Raw genomic sequence first — 16,090 nt, forward strand, 5'->3', positions numbered from 1 at the left:
TCCCTGATGTTCAAGCTGGTTTTAGAAAAGGCAGAGGAACTAGAGATCAAATTGCCAACATCTGCTGGATCATGGAAAAAGCGAGAGAGTTCCAGAAAAACATCTATTTCTGCTTTATTGACTATGCCAAAGCCTTTGACTGTGTGGATCACAATAAACTGTGGAAAATTCTGAAAGGTGGGAATAACAGACCACCTGACCTGCCTCTTGAGAAATCTGTATGCAGGTCAGGAAGCAACAGTTAGAACTGGACATGGAACAACAGACTGGTTCCAAATAGGAAAAGGAGTACGTCAAGGCTGTATATTGTCACCCTGCTTTTTTAACTTCTATGCAGAGTACATCGTGAGAAACGCTGGACTGGAAGAAACACAAGCTGGAATCAAGATTGCCGGGAGAAATATCAGTAACCTCAGATATGCAGATGACACCACCCTTATGGCAGAAAGTGAAGAGAAGCGAAAAAGCCTCTTCATGAAAGTGAAAGAGGAGAGTGAAAAAGTTGGCCTAAAGCTCAATAGTCAGAAAACTAAGATCATGGCATCTGGTCCCATCACTTCATGGGAAATAGATGGGGAAACAGTAGAAACAGTGTCAGACTTTATTTTTTTGGGCTCCAAAATCACTGCAGATGGTGACTGCAGCCATGAAATTAAAAGACTCTTACTCCTTGGAAGAAAAGTGATGACCAACCTAGATAATATATTCAAAAGCAGAGACATTCCTTTGCCGACTAAGGTCCATCTAGTCAAGGCTATGGTTTTTCCTGTGGTCATGTATGGATGTGAGAGTTGGACTGTGAAGAAAGCTGAGCGCCGAAGAATTGATGCTTTTGAACTGTGGTGTTGGAGAAGACTCTTGAGAGTCCCTTCGACTGCAAGCAGATCCAACCAGTCCATTCTAAAGGAGATCAACCCTGGGATTTCTTTGGAAGGAATGATGCTAAAGCTGAAACTCCAGTACTCTGGCCACCTCATGCGAAGAGTTGACTCATTGGCAAAGACTCTGATGCTGGGAGGGATTGGGGGCAGGAGGAGAAGGGGACAACCCAGAATGAGATGGCTGGATGGCATCACGGACTCGATGGATGTGAGTCTGAGTGAACTCCGGGAGTTGGTGATGGACAGGGAGGCCTGGCGTGCTGCGACTCATGGGGTCGCAAAGAGTCGGACACGACTGAGCGACTGAACTGAACTGACTGAACCAAACTTTGTTATTGTTTGGTGGGTGTGTTTAGAATACCTCACGTTATGAGATAAGAAATCTAAAAAAAGAAAAAAAATGTTACAAAAAGACCTACTTACAAAACCAGAAGTACACTCACAGATGTAGGACACAAACGTGCGGTTAGCCGGGGGCAGGGGAGGAGGGATAAGTTAGGCTATGGGCCTGACATATACACACTGCGATACATAAAATAGGTAACTAGTAAGGACCCGCTGTACAGCACGGGAAACTCTGCTCAATACTCTGCAACGGCCTATATGGGAAGAGAGTCCTAAAAAACAGTGGCTATGTGTATATGCATGGGCTTCCCGGGGGCTCAGAGGTAAAGAACACGCCTGCCAATTCAGGAGACACAGGTTCGATCCCTGGGTCGGGAAGACCCCCTGCAGGAGGGAATGGCAGCCCACTCCAGTTCTTCCTGTCTGAGTTGCCTGGACAGAGGAGCCCGGCGGGCTGCAGTCCATGGGGTCGCAGAGTGGGACACAACTGAGCGACTAAACAACAACAACGTGTATATATAGAACTGGCTCATTTTGCTGCACACTGAAACCACCACAGCACTGTACATCAACTCTACTCCAGGGAAAATTAATTGTAACAAAATAAAGAACTCTTTGCATGCGATCTCTCCTCTTGAAGAATCTTGAGGACCCCAGTCGGGGGTTCAGCAGACCTCTAGAATATACTCATCTAGCGTAACTGAGTGCCTTCCCCCCTCCCCTCCCCAACACACACGGCCTGCAGTGAGAAATCAGCTACGGTGGGGCGGGGGGGGGGAACCGGGAAGTTCACAAACGTGTGGCGATTAGGCAGCCCACCGTGAACCACCACGGGGTCAAGGAAGAGATGGCGGGTGAAGTCAGGAAACACCCTGAGTTAGGCTGGCTGACTCAGACCTCTGCCAAGGCTTCCTCACAGATTACAGCTCCCGCCCCCACGGTCACAGTTAAATTTTTATGAGTTGGGGGGAGGGGGCTTATAAGGCCAAGGTTAACGACAGCAACTGGCCCTCAGTGCTTTCATCTGGGGGGGTGGCAGAGTATGCCAACCCCCTAAGGATGCCATGTTGGTATATTGATCTCTCTGAGCCTAAGCCCCTGGGGGAAAAACACAAAAACATCAGGGAGAGACTTCCTCCCCGCCGCCCACCCTCCACACACACACACACACGCACACACACACTTTTACTTCTGCTGGGAACACTTATGAACATCCAAAGGAACTGTTCATCCACTCCATTTGCTTCCTATCAAGTACTTGAGGAAGTGATAGATGAGGATTTAGCCTGCTCCCAACAAATAATATATTTAAGTGTCTCCATTAGGATGAAGGTGTAAATTGAAAGACCGAAGAAAGAAAATTGCAGCAGGGAGCAGGAGAAACTGCTGAAATTTCTGTCTGCTGTCCCCTGCGTTAGCATACTGAGAGAACACAGGGAGCTGAAGATGGGGTGGACGGGTGGGTAGGTTGGTAGGTGGATGGCTGATAGATGAGAGATAATTGAGAGATGATATATAGCTGAAAGAGATGACAGATAATAGACAGATAATAGACGAGACTTCCCTGATGGCTCAGATGGTTAAGGACCCACCTCAACGCTCGAGACACAGGAGACGTGGGTTTGATCCTTAGGTTGGGAAGATACCCTGGAGAAGGGCATGGCAACCCACTCCAGTCTTCTTGCCTGGAGAATCCCCTGGACAGAGGAGCCTGGTGGGCTACAGTCCATGGGGTCAGGTCGCAAAGAGTCAGACACGACTTAGCGACTGAACAACAACTGCTCCTTAGGGAGGACTCAAAGGAGATATAGCTCTTATATCTCACAGGAGATACGGCTAGGTAGCTACGTAGCTAGATGTCTGCACAGATGCATGGAGGGAAGAAAAAACTGATGTAGAAAGAGAGAAAGACACCAAGGATCAGAGAGAATGTGTGTGTGAGCGTGTGCTTAGCTGTTCAATCCTGTTGGACTCTGCAACCCCATGGACTGTAGCCCGCCAGGCCCCTCTAGGAAGTCTCCGTTCCTAGGTTTTTAGTATATATTTCCAGATGACCTTCCGCCCGCACTATAGGAAGGCCCTCACTCCACCTGGGAGAGTCACCTATCTTGAGAGAAGTTTAGTGAGAAAGATGCAAGCATTGCTGGTGCCAAAGAAAGACCTAATTGAATTATTGAATGAGAAGGGAGAGAATTGGTGGATTTTTAAAACAGGCATGGGTGGCTGAGGCTGACAATCATGTTATCAGAAGGGGCAAGATGTCCGAGAGACAGCGGGAGAGGAACCCGCGGTCAGGAAGCGTCATTTCTGAGCTGACCCCCTCAAGCACATTTCTGTGAGAAGCTGGTGAGTCAGAATGCAGTAAAGTCCAGAAGGGGTCAGGATGTTGAGGGCAGCCTGTGAAAAGCATCGCTGCTGTTGACGGTGCCTTCATGCCGGGGCCTCAAGTGGAGTGACGTCAGGCGGTGGTCGGGGGGATGGGGGGCGGTCCGTGCTGATCCATCCTGGAGCCTGCAAAGGTGGGCACGTCCCGGTGTCCCGAAGCCGACAGCAGCCAGGACGCAGAGTTCAAGGGACAGCATGGCCTAGCCTTTAACGGGCGAGTGGGCAAGAAGGTGCGGACATTTTTTTCAACTTTTTTTACTGAACTCTAGTTGACTTAGAATGCTGTGTTCGGTTTGGCTGTGCAGCAAGACAACTCAGTTATTTCCACACGCATTGTCATCACTGTCGCTGTGCAGCCACCAAGTCGTGTCCAACTCTTTGCGACCTCACGGACTTCAGCCAGGCCTCCCTGCCCATCACCAACTCCTGGAACTTGCTCAAACTCATGTCCATTGAGTCGGTGATGCCATCCAGCCATCTCATCCTCTGTCGCCGCCTTCTTCTCCTGCCCTCAATCTTTCCCAGCATCAGGGTCTTTTCCAGTGAGTCAGTTCTTCATGTATATATATATATATGCACAATGCTCTAAGAGTTCTCTTCCATTATGGTTTATCATAGTTCCCTGCACTATACAGTAGGGCCTTGCTGTTTATCCATCCTATATGTGAAAGCTTACGTCTGCTAATCCCAACCTCCCACTTTAGCCCTCCCCCAGCCCCTTCTCCCCCGAAACCACCAGTTTGTGCTCTAGGTCCATGATTCTCCTTCTGTTTCAAAGATGGATTCATTTGCGTCGTAGTTTAGATTTCACATGCAAGTTATATCACATGGATTCGGTATTTCTCCCCACCTGACTTAGTCCACTCAGTCTGATGATCTCTCGTTGCATCCGTGTTGCTGCAAATGGCACGACTGCGTTCTTTTTCATGGCTGAGTAGCCTTCCATCGCGTATGTGCACCACATCTTCTTTATCCATTCCTGCTGATGGACATTTAGGTTGCTTCCATGTCTTGACTATTGTGAATACTGCTGCTATGAACACAGGGTGCCTGTAACTTTTCAAATTATATTCTTCACACGTTACCTCTTTTGAGTTGGGCAGTTTCTAAAATCCCATATTCGTGTGATGTGTGGTCCAGCGACTTTGCATTCGTGAAAGTCTGCTAAGATTTAAAGTTTTAGAGCCATATTTGTCTTTTCAGTCTTATCAGAGGATTCTCTGCACATACACACAATAAAGGGCCTCCCACGTGGTCCTAGTGGTGAAGAACCCCCCTGCTAATGTAGGAGACGTAGGGACGTGGGTTCGATCCCTGGGTCAGGAAGACCCCCTGGAGAAGGAAATGGCCACCCACTCCAGTCTTCTTGCCTGCAGAATCCCATGGACAGAGGAGCCTGGCGGGCTGCAGTCCTGGATTTGCAGGGTCGGACAGGACGGAGTGGCTGTCCAGAAACAGCACGTACCACGTACAGTAGAGCCGCGAACAGGAGGTCCTCGAGCGGTATACAGTCTCCATGAAGCTTCCCTTCTCTTTCCGCCTGAGAAGGGAGGTGAGGAGAGACGTCCGGGGTGAGAAGGGAGGTGCGGAGAGACGTCCGGGGTGCGGGGTGGCAGGCAGCCTTCTTCCCTGCGGCTCAGCTTCGAGCAAACACCTCTGTCCACTGTGCTGAATGCTCCTGTGTCTCCCTCGGTCCCTCTTTCCTCATCCCGCACCAAGATCCAGGGATCACAATAAAGCCTCTAAAGGGCACAGGTGTGTGACTGTTGGGGTTGGGTTAAGACCCCTTCTCCCTTTCCCGCCCAGAAATCACCCAGTGTGGGTCCAACCCTCCCCACTTTCCCTCTCCCGCGCTCACCATCTCACACCAAGAAAAGAGGGCACTCGGGGGTCAGCATTCTGTTGTCGCCCTAACTCAGGGAGAGGCCATTGGGAGACATCCTCGTGTCTCACTGGCCGACTGTGCGACTTTGGGAAACTGCAGGTCTGCGGACTTTGTCTCCCCACGGATGACCTGGTTGTACCTGGCTTTTGTTTTAGTTCTTTTATGGACTCTTTCAAAATCTGCTGTGTCATTTTCTGAGTGGAGTGGGGTCATACTATAGATCTGGTTACATTTCTCTAGCTGCCGGCTCCCCCCACCCAATGCTCACAATGTGTTAAAGAGAAAGTTGTGGTTCTGTGAGTACCTCTAGTTCATTGCCTCTGGCTTCAGGTAGTATTCAGTATAAAGCTGTAATTATTTTTTAAAATCTCATACATCTCATATTCTAAATGCTTTCTTCTCTGTAATCACCCTCTGTGTGTTTTCAGTTTTCTAGCTTCACTGAGGCTTTCAATGGCTAAGTCAAAGATCTCTCTTGGTAAATGTTACGTTGCACTTGAAAACATGTGGGTTATTCTTGAATGTCTTTTGATATTGACTTCTAACATAATTCCACAGTGATGAGAATGGACTCTGATTTCAATACCTTTAGATCATGAAATTTTTGCAACTTACGTCCCTGGATATGTTCCAGTGTTTCCTGCTTTACACTCTATGGGAATTTGAACAGAATTTGTATCCTGCTGTTGTGTGAAAGCTGTTTAAATCTTGATTATGTTGAATCGGTTCATAGTGCTTTTCAGGTCTACTATATCCTTCTACTTCTCTGTCTATTCATTCCATTAATTTTTGAGAGTTTGATATTGAAGCTCCATATGAAAATATTAATTTACCTACTTAAAAAATAATGGTAATATACAGTGGGACTTTTCATGGAAAAAGACCCTGATGCTGGGAAAGATTGAAAGCAAAAGAAGAGGGCAACAGAGGATGAGATAGTTGGACGGCATCGCCATCTCAATGGACATGAGTTTGAGCAAACTCTGAGGAGATGGTGAAGGACAGAGGAGCCTGGCGTGCTGCAGTCCATGGGGTCACAAAGAGTTGGACATGACTCAGCAACTGAACAGCAAGTGGAACTACACGTAACCTTGTTCTGTATTTTCGAAGTCTCCTGTAAACGTGTTATCATGCTTTCATAACCTAAAAAAATGTAAAAGAAAGAACACACACACGAAGCAAACAAAGAATCTCATACCAATAGATATCAAAGCTGGGTTGAGGATGTTCTGGGCTCCTTTACCACAGACCCCCAGGACGCACAGCTTGTTGTAAGAGGATTGGAAGGACCAAGGCCATGTGGCTGGTGGAGCAGGGTGCTGAAGAAACGTGGCTCCTCAAAGCTGGTCCATGCCCCACCCGGACGGTGGCCCTCCACATCTGGGTGCCCTCCTCCACCAGAGAGAATAAACGTGGTCCCACACCTAAGTAGCTGTGCTCAGGTTAACCTCTGACTTGGCAGGAGTGGTGACCCAAGCCCTCTCCGTAACAGCTGTTGGCCCGATTCAGTCTCACTTGTAAGGAGGTACAGGAGCCCGGGGTTGGAGGTCTTGTTTTTCAACACTGCGGCATGATGTTACCAGGCTGCGCAGCGGGTTCTCACCTCCTTTTGGGGGTTTGCCTGGACAGTGTGCAGGCACCTCCCTTCTTCCTTGGATGGACATCCGAGCCGTCCGGCGTGTACACCGCGCTACACAGGTGCCGCTGTGCGGGGCCAGCACCGCAGTCCGCGTGGGTCCCCTAGGGGACAGGACGCGAGGCCCCGGACGCTGCTGCCACACCGCGAACCTGGGGTCCTCCGCCCGCCTGCACCCCCGGCCGCCAGCTTCAGACCCCGACAGCGGTGCGGCCACGCACCCCTCTGATCCCTCGGTTCCCCCATCTGTGCGGTGGGGTGACCACAGCGCTCGTCTCCTTGGGTTCTGACGATTCAAGGACTTGATGGCTTTGAGTGCTCAAAAGCGGGGCCTGGGGGCTGGCACTTGGCACGCTATTGGCAGAGCCCCGTCCTCGGACCCCAGCTCCGGGGAAGACACCCCCACTTCTCCTCCTCTGGTCCCCTCGCCCGTCTGGCTGCAGACGTGGCCTCTCCGAGCCAACTTCCTCTGCCAGGCGTAGCCACACGGACCCCGGGGTGTGGAAGGAGGCCCTGCCAGAGACCGCCTGCGAAGGTCACTGCTCTGCGGGCCAGAAGGGCAGGCCTCTACCTTCACCTCCAGGGCCGGCCCCTTCCGGGAGCGTTATCAGCCCCGTCCCACAAGGTGGATGCCGAGGCCTGAGTGCTTGCCCTAGGCACCCTGGAGACCACCTGGAGGCCCCGCCTCCACCAGCTGTTAATGGTTTCGGAAGGTGGGGCCCAGCTCTGGCTGTAAACACCTGCGGAGTCCAGCTAGTCGCTTTCTCAGACTCCCTCGCAGCCACATGGCAGGGCCCCGTGGCCTGGGTCTTGCTGGTCCAGGGGCTAGCAGAGTGAAACGAGGGCCGTGACCGAGTGGGGTTCCGCCAGCAGAAGCCCGGCCAGGCTCGGGCACTGGGTGCTTGGGAGCCCAGGAGAACTCACCGTCACCTCTCAAGGGCTCATCGAGTCTCTAGGCTCAAGGACAAGGAACCGGGCCCTGGGCTGTGCCGACTCCCAGGGCCCTGCCAGCCGGGAGGGGCCCCGGTGGGGCCCACCATGCCCCTCCCAGACGACAGGCTGGACAGAACGCAGTCTGCACAACTCATCAGCGGCTTTATTAACACTCTCTAGACGCTGGTCAGCGGCAGTCTCCGGTACCTGTCCTCCCCGGGCCTGCCTGACAGGCCGGTCGCAGGGCGAGGACCCACAGTTCGAATACCCCTGCCGGAACCCGAGTCGTCCTGTCGGAGCCGTGCCGCGATCCACCCGTCCTGGGAGGGGCAAGGGGCGGTCTCCCCAGTCGAGACGAGACGCAGTCCCCTCCCTGCAGGCTCCTCCAGCCCGGCACCCCACCCCTGCCCAGGTCCTTGACTAGGCTCCGGGTGGGGAGGGCCGCAGAGGCGTCCTCACATCGCAGAGACTGCGAGGACGAGGGCGGGGCGGGGGCTGACCCGGAGAGTGAAGTTCAGGGCATCACGCGACAGGGCTCAGGCACCGGGGTGCGGAGCCAGGGCAGAGGCGCCGGGCGTGCGGCCGGAGCTACCCCAGGGGCCAGGGCGGGAAGGGCGCGGCGCCCTCGGGGCCTGGGGCCGCTCCGCCCGCGCCGGCCGCACGCCCATGGGTGCGCTGGTGGCGGAGCACGTGCTCGCGGCGCCCGAAGCCCTTGCCGCACTGCCAGCAGGCGAAGGGCCGGGCGCCCGAGTGCGTCTTGCGGTGGCGCACCAAGTGCTCGCGCCAGTAGAAGGCCTTGCCGCACTCGCAGCAGGCGTGCGGCTTCTCGCGCGCGGGCAGCGGGCGCAGGGCCGGGCCTGGGCCGCCGGGGTGCGTGCCGCGGTGGCGCCGCAGGTGCTCCTTGCGCCGGAAGGCCTTGCCGCACTCGGGGCAGGCGTGCGGCTTCTCGCCTGAGTGGCTCTGCCGGTGGCGCAGCAGGTGCGCAGGCTTCAGTGAGGCCTTGCCGCAGTCGGGGCAGGACGTGGTGCCCGGGGCTGCCAGGAAGGCGGGCAGGCCGGGGGCCGGCGGGGCTGGCGGCGCCAGCGGGGGGCTGCTTGGTTCCTGCTTGTAGGGGCGCGCGGCCTGGGCGTCTGCCGTCGCCGGTTCCTCAGTCCTGGGGGCCGCATCTCCTGCAGGTAAAAGCTCAGAATCAGGACAGCCATGGACTGGCTCACGGATGCCGGGGCCAGGATGGTTCATGGATGGGGCGTGAACCAACAGGTGCAAGGACGGAGGGCAGGGTGGTTCATGGGCACGGCCAGGACGGATGGGCAGGGGGATGAATGGGCACTGGGGGTGCATAAGCTGGGTGGGTGGACGGACTGGTTGATGGGTGGGGAGTGGGCTGGGGGAAAGATGGATGGGCCGGCAGGTGGGGAGAGACAAGCTGTGGGGGGATGGACAGAGGCTGCCAAGGAGGCGCCTGGTGAGAATCAGGGTGCAGAGCCGGGGTCAGGCTCCCGGGACACAACCCTGGCTCAGCAGGCGCCCATTCCGGGTGGGTTAGTCTCTTCTGTGCCGGGCCTCCTGCTGCAGGGAAAGGCTGGTGACGCCGGGGTGTCGAGGCGGCCACGGGAGGTCAGCACTGCGGGTGCTCCCGTCCTGTCTGACCCCCGGCCCTGTGTGCCGGGCCCTCCGGGGCGGGGTCCGGCGCGAGAGGGTTGGTCCGTTGAACGCGTGAGTGACGGACAAGCGGGGAGCGTGGTGCGTAAGGAGGGGCTGCTCACCTGAGGGAGTCGCCCCACCGGCTTCCTCTCCCACGCCGACCCCGGAGCCTCCGGTCGCATCCTGAGGCGCCCTCGTCGCTGGTCCCTGGAACCAGAGACCCCACGTGTCCAGCTGAGAAGATGGAGCCCTGCTGCCCGCCCTCCGGGTCCTGCCACGGGCTCTGAGGGCAGCGGCTGCCGGGCTGGAGTCCTCCATGGACAGACTCGTGGAGGCCCACATGGCGAGGCCTGAGACCTCCCACCGAGCACCTCGGCAGCGGGTCCTCCCGCCCCCGGCAGCCTCCTGAGGGGCCCGGGCGGGCGCCCCTCACTCGCGACCCACGGGGCCGGCGGAGACCAGGACTGCTTACTGCTCTGAGCCACTGCGCTTCGGGCGGTTTGTTACCCAACAGGCAGACCACTGATGGGAGCCGCTTTAACCCTGCTTTCAGCCTCGATGCCCTGTGCCAGCTCCAAGACAAGATGCAGAAGGAAAACACAGAGGCTACTTTCCACTCAGGACCAACTCAAGGAGCTTTTCCCAGCCGTCCCGTGGACGGCTCTGAGCAGCGTGGCACGGCCAGAGGCCCATGGTTGAGAGACAGCCTCAGACCCGCGACTTCTGGCTCCTTTTCGCTCTGGTCGCGGCTCCTCGAGGAGTCTGTGTGGAGTCGTTTCTCCTGGAAAGGCCTCCTGGACCTCCTGGTGGAGTCACTGTCACCGGCCTGCCTTCCCAGGTGGCTCAGTGGTCAAGAATGTGCCCACCAATGCAGGATTCGTGCGTTCCATCACTGGTCGGGAAGATCCTCGGGAGTAGGTAATGGCAACCCACAGCAGTATTCTTGCCTGGAGAATCCCACGGACAGCTCTGCGGCAGGGAGAAACTGGCCCCAGGACAACTCTCAAGTGCGCGCGAGGCCAGTCACACTACAGCCCCGAGGCTGTGGGGCTGAGCCTCTGGGCGCAGCAGGACCCGGGCTGCCCCAGAGAGAGGCCTGCCCTCTGCTCCCGTCTGCCGGGCAGGGAACGCTGGGCCGGCTGGTCCCGCCAGACTGGGTCCTGAGGCCACGCCGGGCGCTCTGAGGACCTAACTCACGGCGGAGGCTCCGGCCCATGCAGGCAAGCGCCCACATGCGGCTGAAGCCTGCCGCACCTCCAGGCGGGAAGCTCAGGAGCACTCCCACTGGCGCTCCTCCGTGTGCCCCGCCACATGCTGTCGCCCAGGGCTGGCGCTGCCCCCTGGGTCCCGGGAAGACCCTCCTGGCCTCTCCCTGCCGCCTCTCCTCAGCAGTTAACCCGTGTCCTTCGGCCAGGACCAACCACAGCTGTGGGCAGGGCAGGGTCAGTCCTCAGGGTGGTCCAGGGGCCCTGAACTTGCATCAGTCATCAGAAGGGTGGGCCTGGGGCGGTGTTAGTCGTGTCCGACTCTCTGCGACCCCTTGGTCTGCGGGCCGGTAGGCTCCTCTGTCCTTGATGGTCACCTGAAGTTTGCTCAAGGTTGTCTGTGCACCCACGGTCCCTTACCGCCAAGGCAGGCCTGACCCTTCCCCCCACTGCCACCACACCATGGACCTCAGGGTTCGAGGAGCCTGTTGGGGGTGTCTCCATGGGGAGTTTGGTGGGGGGCTGGAGGCAGGGGCAAGCGTGGGGGTAGGGGGAGGGAGGACCCAGGGGCAGGGGGTGAGCGAGGGGAGGAGGAATGGGGGTAAGGAGGGAAGGGACAGGGGAGGGGACAGGGGTGAGCGTGAGGGGAGAGGGAGGAGGGATGGGGGCGAGGGAGGAGAGACCCAGGGCGGAGGGGGGCAGGGGGTGGGCATGGGGGAGGGAGAGAAGGGACCCCGGGGGAGGGGGAGGAGGGACCCAGGGCAGGGGGGGAGGGGGGAGCATAAGGGAGGCAGAGGAAGGACGGGGGTGGGTAGGGATGGGGGTAAGGAGGGAAGGGACAGTGGAGGGGACAGGGGTGAGCGCGGAGGGGGGAGGGGGGAGTGTGGGAGAGCAGGGGGACCCAGGACCCGGGGGCAGGCGGAGGGCGGACCCTGGGCTCACCCACAGCTCCTCCAGCAGCGCCACGGCCTCCTCGCCGCTCTGCGGCCGGCGGCTGCACACCCAGGCCTGCACCTCGGTGGGCAGCGCGCTCAGGAACTGCTCGAGCACCAGCAGCTCCAGCATCTGCTCCTTCGTGCGCACCTCGGGCCGCAGCCAGGCCCGGCAGAGCGCGCGCAGCAGCCCCAGAGCCTCTCGGGGCCCCGGGGCATCGCCCAGGTGGAAGTGGCGGAAGCGGTGCCACGGCGAGTCGGCGGTCAGGCCCTCGGGGGCGCCTCGCTCCTGCTTCACGGGGCCCAGGCCCAGCGCCTCCATGGGGCCAGTGGCGGGGTCACGGCGCCTGCGGGGAGTGGCCACGGTCAGGGCGCACTAGGGCGGGGGCCCCACGTGGGAGGGCTGGCCGCCCGATCCTGTACCTGTTTCCCCCCCGCCCCCCGGGATGAAGGGCTCGCCCGCCGCTTGTGGGCCCGTCCCCACTCTCCCCCATTCCTGCGTCCTCCCCGCGAGGACCCAGCGAGGCCGCGCGCACGGAGGCCGCCGGTGCCCAGGCACCCAGGCCTTGTCATCAGCACCTCCTATGCTGGTGGTCGCACCCGATCCTACACCCCGGAGGCGGAGGCTGCCGGCTCCCAAGCGCTCCCCGCCCTGCCTCTCCCTCACTAACCAGGGTGGACACAAGCGTCCCCCTCCACCCCTGGGGCTCATGTGGACGCTCCGGCCCCAACATGACTGTCCGGCCCCAACATGACTGTCCACGGGGCCAGGGCTTTGAGGAGGACGTGGAGGTGAAGTGATGTCGTCGTGGTGGGGCCCAGGGTGTGGCTGTCTTCATAGGACAGGGCAGCTCTGCCCCCGACCTGGGGGGACACAGCGGGAAGGGAAAGCAGGGTTCGCAGACGGGGGAGAGGCCCTCCCCACACACCCCCGTCCACCTGCACTGATCCCGGCTGGATCCCCGCCTTCCCAGCCACAAGGATCAAGTGTCTGTGGTTGAAGCCGCCTGGTCTGCAGTGGTCAGGCCTCGACACGCACAGGGCCCCCCAGGCACAGTCTGGGAGCTGGGAGATGCTGGGGACTGACTGTAAGACCCTCCAGCCTCCCCGCGGACTCACTGGACTGTCTTCCCAGGCAGCTCAGGGGTCAAGAACCTGCCTGCCAACGCAGGAGACACTGGAGACCCGGGTGCGATCCCTGGGTAGGAAATGGCCACCCGCTCCAGTGTTCCCACCCAGGGAGCCCTGCGTCCCCCCGCTTCCTCGTCCCCTTCCCAAAACAGGGGCCTCGGTCCTGAGGACTGAAGACACAGAGCAGGGCTCCAGGGCGGGGCGAGCTGGAATGGTCTGGGGACATTGCCGATGGCCAGATGGGGATGCTGGGAGCGGCACAGCTGGCATCTAGCGTCCCCGTGGGGACGCTGCGGGGGACCCTGCAGGGACCAGAGCGGCCCCACCCCGTCAGAGAAGGACGCAGCCCCCAAATAAACCCCGCCTGGAACCACAGTCCTCAAACAGTCCAGGGACCCTGGAGTTCCTTCGCGGCTACCTCGAGGTGAGAACATGCTTCTTGACCCAGAGTTACCAGTCCCTTTCCCTGCCTTCTCTCCCGAGCATGTGGTAGGCCCCTCACCCCCACCCCCACCCTGGGGCCTCAGCAGAGAGCAGAGCTGGCCGTGGGAACCCAGCTATTCGGGTCACAGAGATGTGCAAAGACAAGTGATGCCATCCTTCCAACTTTTCATTGGGAAAACACGGTTATTCTTCATTAAAAACCGTTATGGGGCATGGGAAAAACTGGGAGATTAGGATTAACACATACACACTACCACACACAGAACAGAGACCTGATACGAAGCTAGTGAATAGGACGGGGAGCCATATCCGAATAGAATCTACACAAGAGTGGATATGCGCCTGTGTAACTAATTCACTTTGCTCTACAGCAGAAACACACTATTGTAAATCAACTACCCGTGCGTGCGTGTTAAGAGGCTTCAGTCGTGCCGACTCTTTGGGACCCCATGGGCTGTAGCCCGCCAGGCTCCTCTGTCCGCGGAATTCTCCAGCAAGAAGACTGGAGGGGGTTGCTAGCTCCTCCTGCGGAATCACCCCAACCCGGGACTGAACCCACATCTCCTAGGTCTTCTGCACCGGCAGATGGGCTCTTTACCACTAGTGCCAGTTGGGAGGCCCCTTAAATCAACTATGAAAGTGAGTCGTTCAGTCGTGTCCGACTCTTGGCCACCGCATGGACTCTACAGTCCATGGAGTTCTCCAGGCCAGAACACTGGAGTGGGCAGCCGTTCCCTTCTCCAGGGGATCGTCCCAAGGCAGGAATCGAACCCAGGCCTCCCGCACTGCAGGCAGATTCTTTACCAGCTGGGCCACCAGGGAGGCCCTAAATCAACTGCACGCCAATAAAAAAGAAAAAAAAATTTAAGAGAAAAAAGTGCTATTTATGTTAACATGTGGAAAAGTCAACTGCTATTTCTAAATGAATTACTATTATGAGATTTTCTCAGCTTTCCTTTCTGAGATGACACAGAGATGTGAACAAGTGCTTGGGGTTGCATCTTCAAAAATTGTTTTAAGATATAAAGGGGTCCTGAGCTTAAAACCTTTGAGACCACTGGCCCACAGCCTGTTTTTAAATTAAAGTTTTACTGGTGCCCAGCTGTGCGCGTCTGCTGTGTAGGGAAGATCCTCTCAGACTTAAGCTGGCTTGATCAGCCAGCTAAGAAGTGGCGGGGACTGAACTCACACTGGCCTTAAAGCGTGGCTGCAAGGGGAGGAGCAGAGGGGCACAGTGGGAGACTGGGATTAGCAGACACAAACTGTTATACACAGGACAGAGCAACAAGGTTCGACTGCACAGCACAGGGTCCCAATCCATCATGATATGGTTCATCATCAATCCTGCGATGAACCAACATGGAAAAGAGTATGAAACAAGACTGCAGCAGTGTATAACTGAATCACGTTGCTGGACAGCAGAAATGAACACTGTGAATCAACTAAACTTCCATAAATTAAGTTTTAAAAAAATGCAAAAAAGGGGGAGGGAGGTTCCAGAGGCAGGGGACATATGCATACCTATGGCTGATGCACGCTGAGGTAGGGCAGAAACCAACGCAATGTTATAAAGCAATTATGCTTCAATTTAAAAAAACTTAAAAAATAGTCACAAAACAAAATAAATGTTTAAAAAAAAGACGGAAAAATAAATCAGAAGGCTCTGGATGGAGCGTGCCTGCCTGGCTACCACTTTTAACCTGGCCAATGTTTTGCAGCCTCTTTCACCCAGATGCCAGCAGTGTCTCCCCAATTGTGACAACCAAAAATGTGTCCCGGAAACTTCCACGACTCCCTGGCGGCGAGGGCAAGGGTACAGGGGCCCTGCTGGGGAGCCACCGGTCCACTGGACTAATATTTACTCAGACCAAAGGGCCACCTTCCCAGCGAGTCCTCCTAGGACAAGGCACGCCACCTTTTACGCTCTGAATCTTCCGTCTCCGGGGCTACAAAATGGGGAAAGTCGGACCAACCTAGACGTTTCAGGAAGTCAAGACGTACGGAAAACTAAAATGCTGCGGGGCGCGCGCGGGGGCGCCAAGCCAGCCCTTCCACCCGCCTCCGCGCTGCCCACTCCCGTCACTCTGTGCGGTGCCGGGGACACCGCTTCCAACAAAAGCGCCGGCGCTGCACCCAAGCACCCGCGGGAGCAGGGGCTGAAAGGGGAAATAGAAGGCGGGCGGCAGGGCCGCCGCAGACGACCAGGAGAGCAAACACAGCCCTGCAGCGCGGCGCGCCCACCAATCAGGCTGTCGAGGGGAGCGGGGGGCACGCGTCCCCAAGCAGGAGAGAAAGGAGGAGGGCAGCTGGCCCCGGCCCGGGGAAGGTACAGCTCCGCCGAAGTGCCGCCCAGCTTGCAGAGACCCGCGCGCCGGAGGGCCGCCCGCACCCCGCCCGCGCCGGGCCCGGGCCCGCCCCCTCCCCGGAGCCCCTTGCCGCAAACCTCTCCGACCCGGTCCGTCCCCGCCGGCGCCCCCAGACTCCCAGGCAGGGCCAGCCCCCGCCCCCGCCCGTCCCCTCCCCCACCCAGCCCCTCTCCTTTTCCAACTCTCCCCACCCCCCGGCGGCGTTCTCCGCCCCTGGGACCCGCAACCCCCTCCCCACCCCTCCCCCTTCCGACCTCCGCACCCCTCCCCCTTCCGCCCCTCCCCCTTCCGCCCCGCCCCTCC

At 57.7% G+C, this 16,090-nt stretch overlaps 1 protein-coding gene across 1 annotated transcript in view; it reads right to left on the minus strand.

Moving 5' to 3' along the window:
* Window positions 1-8,207: 8,207 nt before the first annotated feature.
* Window positions 8,208-16,090, minus strand: part of ZNF444 (zinc finger protein 444) — an 8,615-nt gene continuing 732 nt past the window's right edge. Inside the window, exons 2-4 of the mRNA XM_040251812.1 lie at window positions 11,857-12,193; window positions 9,832-9,916; window positions 8,208-9,234 (exon numbers count right to left, since the gene is read on the minus strand). Of these exons, the coding sequence (XP_040107746.1) occupies window positions 8,654-9,234; window positions 9,832-9,916; window positions 11,857-12,168 (978 nt within the window). The 5' untranslated portion in view covers window positions 12,169-12,193 and the 3' untranslated portion in view covers window positions 8,208-8,653. The remainder of the gene's footprint in view (window positions 9,235-9,831; window positions 9,917-11,856; window positions 12,194-16,090) is intronic.

Source organism: Oryx dammah, unplaced genomic scaffold (genome assembly GCF_014754425.2).
Source record: "Oryx dammah isolate SB20612 unplaced genomic scaffold, SCBI_Odam_1.1 HiC_scaffold_13, whole genome shotgun sequence".
NCBI lineage: Eukaryota > Metazoa > Chordata > Mammalia > Artiodactyla > Bovidae > Oryx > Oryx dammah.